General features: G+C 37.6%; 1 protein-coding gene across 1 annotated transcript; it reads right to left on the reverse strand.

Moving 5' to 3' along the window:
* Positions 1–8,118: 8,118 nt before the first annotated feature.
* Positions 8,119–8,619, reverse strand: LOC130999321 (ferredoxin-thioredoxin reductase subunit A2, chloroplastic-like). The gene has a single exon (XM_057924870.1). The coding sequence runs from the start codon at positions 8,617–8,619 to the stop codon at positions 8,119–8,121; it is 501 nt and encodes a 166-aa protein (XP_057780853.1).
* Between the last annotated feature and the right edge of the window lie 1,282 nt (positions 8,620–9,901).

A 9,901-nucleotide genomic window follows, 5' to 3' on the forward strand; every position in this document is an offset into this window, starting at 1 on the left:
TTCTAGTCAAACCAATTCATCATAATCTTTATCAATCATCATTAATCATCATTTTAATCCATCAACAATCATAGCTACAATCTCATAAGCTCATTTTTTTATACTTAAGCCCTTACTTTCTTCATGAACTTCAACTTTCCAACATCACACAACCAACATCTTTATAAACCATATCTCAAAACCAAATCATGCTTTTCACTCAAAGACCAATAATTAACTCCTTAATAGCATGCATATACTAGTTAGAAGACGACAAAATTTTAGAAGACTTCCAACCCTAGTATTTTTCGAAAATTACCAATCTTAGATTAAGAGTTGTTTTCATGCTTTGATCCTCCATTTTCATGCTCATAAAGCTTAGATATAAGTAAATTCATGTGTTTAGAAGCTTACTCTATGAGTTTGAAGAGAAAAGTATATAGCTCCTCCTTCTTGAAACCAAGCTTTCAATCACAATCTAGCTTTTGATTAATGGAGATATTGATGTTTCATGCTTGATTTTAGAGCTTTCTATGGTGTAGAATTGATCTATGGAGCTTTGGTTATGCCCAACAATGGAAGGTGTTGATGGAGAAAGAGAGAGAAAAGTGAGATGAAAGGGACGGCTGCTATGGTGAGGATGAAAGAGAAAGGTGTTATACATATATATATATAACCCCATTTACTTAGCCATCAAGTATTGGATAAATAACACATGCTTAATTATCCACTTGCATAAAAATATCTTATCTGATAACTATGTTTATCCGCTAGCTTTGACTTCTCTCTCTCTCTTACGTCAGTTCTGCACCCGAGCAGAGGAATGCTCGCCAAAGGAATGCATTCTCTGACTGGGCAGAGGAATGAGCTCGCCTCTGGCAGGGCAGAGGACTCGGCTCCCCTCTGGCAGGGCAGAGGAATGAGCTCGCCTCTGGCAGGGCAGAGGACTCGGCTCCCCTCTAGCAGGGCAGAGGAAAGACTTCCCCTCTGTTTGAGGAAAGACGTCCCCTCTGTTTGGGCAGACGAATGGCAGAGGAATGGCTTCCCCTCTGTCTGGCAGAGGAATGACTTCCCCTCTGTTTGGGCAGACGAATGGCAGAGGAATGGCTTCCCCTCTGTCTGGCAGAGGAATGACTTCCCATCTGTTTGGGCAGACGAAGGCAGAGGAAAGGCTTCACCTATGGCATTCCAGAGGAATGGCCTCACCTATGGCAATTCCATAGGAATCGCCTCACCTATGGCATTCCAGAGGAATGGCCTCACCTATGGCAATTCCAGAGCCCGCATCCCGAGCAGAGCTCGCAAGCCATAGCAAACTCCTAGGCCAAAAACAGAACTCCAAGGCCAGAACTCGGCTAACATACTATCAAAAGAAAAGACATCTTTAACCTCATCATCATTCAACCATCATCTGTGTACATCCTTATTTCCTCAAAGTATTTCATTCTCTAATCTCATCATCGAAAATATAATAGCTCAAACTATTGGACTATCTTTTCTCATCAAAAGTGTAACTCTAATACTCAATATTTCTACTTATCATCATAACTCCATCTTATCTTAATTAGTATAAACTTATTTTTATATCTCAGTGCTCTCAGTGCTCTTAAACATAAATCTCAAAATATTTAAAAAGGAAAATGCGGGGTGTTACAGTGTTAAAGGTTATAAACTGTGGTGTACTGAGGTAGGAAGCAACAAAGTTTTGATAAGCAGGGATGTTACATTTGATGAATCTAACATGCCTTACTTACAAAGTAACAAAGAAGATTATAATAGAGTTTCAGATACAAGCCACAGAGAAAATATGGTTCAGGTGGAGCAGCTGTCAGATTTAGCAGAAGAAGATACTGAGTCCAGAATTGAAGATGTTCAGGAAAGTGAAGAAGTTTCTAGTGAGAGTCATCTGAGAAACTATATGTTAGCTCGTGATAGAGAAAGAAGACATATTACACCTCCTCAAAGATATGCTCATGCTGATATGGTGTACTATGCTCTGTCTGTAGCTGAAGAGTTGGAATATCAGGAGCCAAAAACATATAGTGAAGCCATTCAAGGTCCAGAGAGAGAGAGAGAGAAGTGGCTGTTAGCCATGAAGGAAGAGATGGAATCACTAGAAATGAATGGAACTTGGATACTTATAACAAAGCCTGCTGGCAGAAAGCTAGTCACTTGTAAGTGGATTTTTAAGAGAAAGGTGGAGTGTTTTGAAAAAGAACAAGTAAGATACAAGGCTAGACTTGTAGCCAAGGATTCACTCAGAAAGAGGGTATAGACTACACTGAAGTTTTTTCTCTTGTGGTTAAACACATATCAATCAGGATTATGCTTGCTGTGGTCGCTCCTTTTGACTTAGAGCTAGAACAAATGGATGTAAAGACTGCATTTCTCCATGGTGAATTGGAGGAAAATATTGTTATGAGTTAGCCTGAAGGGTTCTCACATCCTGCTGACAATGACAAGGTGTGTCTGTTGAAGAAGTCTTTATATGGCTTAAAGCAAAGTCCAAGGCAATGGCATAAAAAGTTTGATGAGCACGTGGATAGAATTGGGTTTACAAAGTCTGAATATGATAGCTGTGTTTATTTGAAGAAAGGAAGGGAGTTACTGTGGCTTATCTTTTACTTTATGTTGATGACATGTTGATTGCTAGTAAAGAGAAGTAAAAAATAAACAAGGTTAAGGCTGATTTGAGAAGCTCTTTTGATATGAAAGATCTTGGAGAAGCAAAAAAGATTATTGGGATGGATATTAAGAGATACAGATCAGCTTTCTGAGGTTATGTCAGGAAGATTATGTGCATAAAGTTCTCAGAAAGTTTAATATGCATCAGTCAAAAGTTATGAGTGTTTCCTTGGCTACTCATATTAAGCTTTCTAATACTCAAAAGTCAAAAGCCTAAGTCTTCTGCAGAAAGAAAGGAAATGATGAGTATTCCTTACTCTAATCTTGTTGGGATTTTGATGTACACAATGGTGTGTACTCGGCCTGACATTGCTCATGCCATTAGTGTCACAAGTAGATACATGGCAGATCCTGGTAGAGATCATTGGGAGGCTCTGAAGAAGGTTCTTAGATATCTAAAGGGTAGTGCTCAGAGGAGTATTATGTTTGAAAGAGGTAAAGGTTTTGAGAAGTCTCCTCTAATGGGATATTGTGATTCAGATTATGGAGCTAATTTGGATAACAGGAGGTCTCAATCAGGCTATGTTTTTACTCTGTTTGGTTCAGCAATCAGCTGGAAATCATCTCTTCAAAGTGTGGTTGCTTTGTCCACTACGGAGGCTGAATATATGTCCATAACTGAAGCTGTTAAAGAAGCCACTTGGCTTAAAGGTTTGCTGTCAGATTTTGGTATATATCAAGATTGTGTTGATATAAATTGTGATAGCCAAAGTGCTTTGTGTTTAGTAAAGCACCAGACCTTTCATGAAAGGTCGAAACATATCAACATTAGGCTTCATTTTGTTCATGACATTGTAGAAAGTGGTCAGGTAAACATGAAGAAAGTTTCAACTGAGGAGAATGCAGCCGCTAGGCTTACCAAGGCTCTTCCAACTTCAAAGTTTTGCTACTGCCTTGATTTGATTAAGCTGGTTTCTGAGGATTGAAGCTGCTGTTAGTTGGTATGTTTGTTCTAAGGTTTGTGTCAGTCGGAGTGAAGGAGTTTTGTTTGTGGTTTATGGGATGATATGCATAAGGCAAGGTGGAGATTTGTTGCTTATTGCCTTAAGCAATATCAGTAGATAAAAGGCACTATCAGTAGATAAAAGGCACTATCAGTAGATAAAAGGCGACTTATGAGAATTCTTGAAGAGGAGGGGTCTCGGTGCAAATTAGTTTACACGGGAGGGTTTAGTTGCAAAGTTGTAAGAGTTGGAGGATCTAATCTCGTTCGTTCATTTCTCTCTACGGTTGAGATTAAGTCTCAAGAGTTAGTTATAAAGGAAGCAGCTAGATTTAATCTTCTTCTTCTTCGTTGAGTTTGAGAGAGTTGCAGAGAGGGTTTTGTAATCTGTGAGCTCGAGTGTTTCAAAGTTAGTCGACTCTTGAGTGTGTGAGATTGTAATCAAAGTCTGGTTTCTGATCAATAAACATTATTCTCCTTTGGCCCGTGGATGTAGATCCGAAAGGATCGAACCACGTAATTGTGTTGTTGTCTCTCTGCAAATTTTCATTTCGTTTAAGTGCTTCTGTGAGTTTCTTGTGTATTCTTGAGTAGATCGCGCTACATTTATTTTGCAAATTGTAGCTCATATATTAGGAAACGTGGTTTTTATATTTATAGGATTTCAATTTGGTGAGTGAGCTGATGGATCAGCTGAATAATCTTCAAAGTCACTTGCAGAACCAAAGTGTTCTTCAAGCACTATGACATCAGTTAATGACATTCGATTGAAGGCTTTGATCCAACCAATACGTAAGTCCTAAAGTTAGGAGAAGGAACAATAGACTCAACCTATAAGGCCTGGCAAAACATAAAAGACATTTAATGCTACAGATTTGACATTAAATGAGTATCTTGCTTTTCTATAAGAAAGTACATCCCAGTACGAGGATTTTGTAGAGGCATCTACATTGTCAGCGTACGGGTGCGCAGAATCCTGACACAGTCTTTCATTGTGTCAAACGGAACGATTTTTGAAGCCAGTGATCGAGGATTTGAAGACTTTCTCTCCAACGAAAATATTCAAGCCCTCGTCTATAAATACCCCGAGGCATTCAATGAAGTGACTACTGAAAACGCTGCCAATTTAATTTTTCAAGCGATCAAGCCGTCAAGCTTTCAACTACAAGATTACAGCGTATTTCCGAATAAGAGAGTCTAAAGTATAAACAAATTCTAATCTGAAAAATACAAGCTCACACTTTTCAGATCAAGAGTATATACATTCCCTTAGGTCTAGGCAACCAAGTCGTGTATCCTAAGGCCTAGATTTGAACACACTTCATATCTAGTGCTCATTGTAACAATGTGCTCAGTAGTTGAAAAACCACATTTTATCCTCTCTCGCTACCTCCAGCTTAAGATCGGTGTTAGAGTAAGAGAAAGACGTTCAGAGAGAAAACATCATATAGTATGACTTACTGAAATATGAGAATTAGAGATTAAGTCGCCGGGTAGTAAGATGGACTAAAATCTTAAAGGTATCCATCGGGTTACTTCGGTGATACAAAGTGAAGTACCGACTAATCTTAGGATCTAACTAATAGGCTGGTTTGCAGTTTCGTAACAAGAAATTCAAAAGATAGCAAATTCCTCTATAAGTAAGGCAAGTGGATGTACAAGATTGATCGGGCATACTATAAACCAATTGTGTACTTACTTTCCGTATTTACATTTAGAATAACTTGTTTATTTATTTGCTTATCTTAAGTGCATACTGACAAATCATTCACTACAATCAACATCAACATAAAAAACTACTTTAAGCTTTTCATCTTAAACTGAATACTAACTATGTTAAAAAGTTGACTAAGAAAAATTTTATAAAGCAAATAATTAACCACCACATTCCGCACAAGTCAATTAGTTGTCCAATTGATCAGCTTACGAGCAGTCAGTAGGATAGTTAACTAATCCACATATGATGTTCCATCCACATCCAACAAAAGTACTGCATTGGAAGTTGAGAGCTCCAAGGAAAAACAACTGACAAAGATCGTCAACTGAGACCTTGACGAAGCTGTCCTTTCGACTTCGTGCAAATAAATTTATAATCTCCTTGCTCAAAACGGGCGTAGTGCCAATGATACTATGGTCAATCACATAGAGAATTGGTGTAGTTATATCTCGTGTCACGAACTCAAAAAGGGAAAATATGGGGGACTCTCCTAGTCAAGTGAGAGTTTACTGGAGTCTCAAGGGACTAAACTCATCAAGAAAATAGAATATTGGCAAGGGATCACAATCCTGATGGCTCTCATCTGCAATTTCTCAAGTTATTGGATGCTTGTTAGGATTATAGTTGTTGTATGATGATTAATTTGACAATCAGAAATGATCCGAAGAGGAAATGAAAATCGTATTCACACCAAAAATTTCAAAGTTGGAAGTGTGTTTTAAATCTGAAAAATCGAGCGACATTTTGGTGGTAAAATAGTAATTTTCCCTATATCATAACCACCACGAACTCTAAAAACACATCAAATGCTATGCTCAAACCACAAACAAAAGAACAGACGTAGCGGAAACAAAATTTAGAAAAACATATCCCTATGCTTAGAATGCATTGTTGCGGACAGCACGATAGAGAAACAAAAAACGAGATGACAAGATAATGTGACATAAAAGTTGAGTGATGCAGAAGAAAAAACGAGCCATCGAGAATGAAATCTCCAAAAAGTTACAGAGCTGAAACAAGAAGTGTAGCATCTAAGATTTCAGGGTCTTATAACAGACATGGAGACTGGTGCACAGAATACCAGAAGACACATAGAACCAGAAAACGTAAGACGTTTGGAATCATCATATGAGATAAGTTTCACAAAACTGACAAGAAGATGTGAAAACAACAACTATATATGCCACAAAGTGTAGCTAGTGAAGATCATGGCCATGGTACTAGGAATAGGTCATCACTCATCTGTGTGTGCGTGTGTGTGTGTGTAAATTATCATAACTGCCAGTCAATTTGTCATAGGAAAATGTTTCTTACTTACAATTTTAGCACCACCAACAAAAATATATTGAAATAGAGCCAATTCAGATAAACAAAGGACAATAACAGAGATAAACTTACGAACCTTAGATTTCTCTGGCTCTTACTAGTTTCTAATCTTCAAAGGTTTCAATCAACAAGTGCAAGTGTGCAACTTCATATGTACTGTGCTTTTTATAGTAAAAAATAAATGCAACCACATCTGAATTAGGCAGCAAAGTTTCACAGGCTGGTATGTCAACAGTCGATTAAAACGTCATTCACAGAAAATCCCAGTTGCAAACATAAGATAGAAACAATTTGTTCAAGAACAGTGTGAAAGAAAAAAAGAATACCAACTTGTCAATGTTGAAAATGGAATTCAGTTTATACCAAACAGATATTCAGCAGCTTGTTCGTCAAAATAATACTTGAAGCAAACTTTATGTCCATACTTTGCCCCAACAGAGAATTCAAATAATAGACAACTGTACTGTACTCTTTAGAATACTTCTTAAGTTCTCTCCTCACTTATATCAATTATCTCCAGCTAACATTCATTTTGCTTTCGAGCATTGACATGAAAGGATTTGTTTGAACTTTGAAACCCTCAGTTCCTAACTTTATAAATTCGGTTTCCTATTTCAATATCCATTCAACTGTAGTTAACACTCCCCAAATGAAAACAAGAACTTTCCATAATTAGAGTCTGCAATGTTACGTATCCTCTTCTTCTTATGAATTGACAGCAAATCATATCACAAAATCCGTACCTCCCAATGAGGTAAAGACCAAAGAGCATATATCAAACTCTTCCTTCTGGAAATGCAGCTTGCATGCACACAAAAAGTAGCAAGTAAAGCTGACAAAATGAAAAGAATGACCGGAAACCTATGTCTGAGCGGGTTTCTCAGCGGTCAATATACACTATTGAAAAAGGGTGAAGCAATATGCTTTTTCCATAACCATAATCTAGGTCATTCTTCACAGGAGAGGTGACAGCATTCAGTTATCTTCATTGCTATTGGTAGGTTTCCGCCTTAAGATACTACTGTATTAATCCAGCACCTAAAGCGCTCAAATCAACTTGACTAACAAGGCATACTCATACAGTAGTAAAAGAGATCCAGAAAAGTAGGATCAACTATGTATATTACGCGATAATTTTCTAACATTTTGGACCTGCAACCATCCCTAAAATTTGTTCATTGAAGTCGACATCATACACATTTCAATTCATCCCCTACAGGGCTAGCAAATATTAGACTAATCTAGACTGCAACTATCATAACATAGGCCAACACAACAAGAACTCCACTAAACGAGTCGAAGCAACGACAGTTTCTCGAAATCCAATTCATTTAGGCAAAGTGTAAATATGAACGAGTACATTATCTACATTGCAGTACACAAGTACGAAAACTTGATACACAAAATTATTACACCACACCACCATCACCATCACCATCACATCCAAAGCCAAAATTTCAAAGCACAATCAATCAAGAAACTCAAACTCATCTTCCCTCAAATGCGCAAGAAACTTCACTGGCTTACCACCGCGGCCGCTAATCTCCTCCGCCACGAACTCCACCTTGTACGGCAAATTCGCCGAGATCCTCTTCCCCTTATGAACTCCGACGTACTGCTTCAACAACCCGACCCGGCCCGTGAGATCCAATTCGGGCACCTTGGGCACGTGGTACACCTTCAAGGGCACCTTGACCCGGACTTTCGACCCGATTATCGACTCCGCCTTCTTAACCTCTTCATCGTTGATGCTGTCATGATCGAGAGTGAGAGAATTGGAGATCGCAGCTGAATTGCAGGAGCCCGAAGACGAGGGGATGCCGTCGCCGATTGAAATGGGGATTGCCGGAGTGAAAGATCGCTTCTTTTGGACCCAGAAGCGGATCCGGTTGAAACCCACATCGGAATTTGAGATCTTGGAAGTGGGGACGTTGAGAATTGAAGAGAAGAAGGCCGTGGAGGCGGCCATTACTTGAAGGGATTTTGGTATTCTGGGAATTGGAGGAAAGATTTGTTTGTGGGTGTGTGGTGAGATTTTTATACGTTTATGTGAGTGGAATTAAAGGGAGAGAAAATTATCCAATTCATATGGCTGAGGGGTTTGGCCAAGATTTTTGCGTGCGGATTTGGGATTTGTGTTTGACACGTGACCTCATTCCAGCAGTTGAAACCACTACACAAACTTCTTCTTTAGGTTTTTTCCAATTCAGCAATTCCACAAACCAGACAAAATATATAAAAATAAAATAGACGAGATAATTGTATTTGTTGGCGGAAATGAAAAATGTTGCTTTGCTATTTGCTAATCTTATTTTATTACTTCTAAGTTTTAACATTTGTAATATATTCTCTCTACATAAAAAATTAATCATAATTTAGAAAATATCGTGAAATACGTCTTAAATGTCTTCGTCTCTTTCTACAATATGATCGTAATTTGACCCCACTTTAATTATCAATTTTTCGAGTGAACATACTTTAATCAATTAGGGCTTTATATAGATTTAACAAGTAACGTTCTTCAGTTCAACAAACTTAGCTATTTATTAATTGTCATCCGTTACCTTAAATTGATTTCTGATGGGAAATTGATAAATGAAAACATATTATTGACTATTGAGTCTATCATTATTCAATTTTCAAAAGAAAAAAGTCTATCATTATTCCATTTTGGCATAGATAATGCTCGAAAATTTGGGAACGACTAAATTATTGTAAAAAAATAAATAAATGATGGATATTAATAGTAATTTATCATTTTATCCTTATATGAAATCTGTATCGACAAATTTAATTAACTTCCCAATTGAATTTATTTATTATTATGAAATTAATACATATTACAAAGAAACTTTTGCAACATGTACATCACTAGTATAACCAGGGGGCTTAGCCCACTGGCCACCGAGTCCTCACTTAAGTGAAGTGACCCGGGTTCGATCCCTCTTGGAAGCGAATTGGAGATTGGAGATATAAGGTGGATTTTGGTGAATGGAGAGATAAGGTGGTTCTTGGAGTGGATGGGGAACTAATTACTAACATCTAACATGACTTTGTCCGATCAAAAAAAAAAAAAATGTACATCACTAGTATAAATACTATATTATATTTGAATAAATTAATATAAGTTGTCCATACTTTGATGAAAAGATCTCCGGCCGAGTGAGAGTGACTTTGATGTCTTAGATTGAAGTTTGAAGTGAGATATATATTTTCATATATTAGATTGAAGTTTAAGTGAGATGTCTATT

Source organism: Salvia miltiorrhiza, chromosome 1 (assembly GCF_028751815.1).
Source record: "Salvia miltiorrhiza cultivar Shanhuang (shh) chromosome 1, IMPLAD_Smil_shh, whole genome shotgun sequence".
Taxonomy (NCBI): Eukaryota; Viridiplantae; Streptophyta; class Magnoliopsida; order Lamiales; family Lamiaceae; genus Salvia; species Salvia miltiorrhiza.

Excerpts from the sequence above, each read along its gene's own strand:
- LOC130999321 (XM_057924870.1), bottom strand. The coding sequence starts at position 8,619 with ATGGCCGCCTCCACGGCCTTCTTCTCTTCAATTCTCAACGTCCCCACT.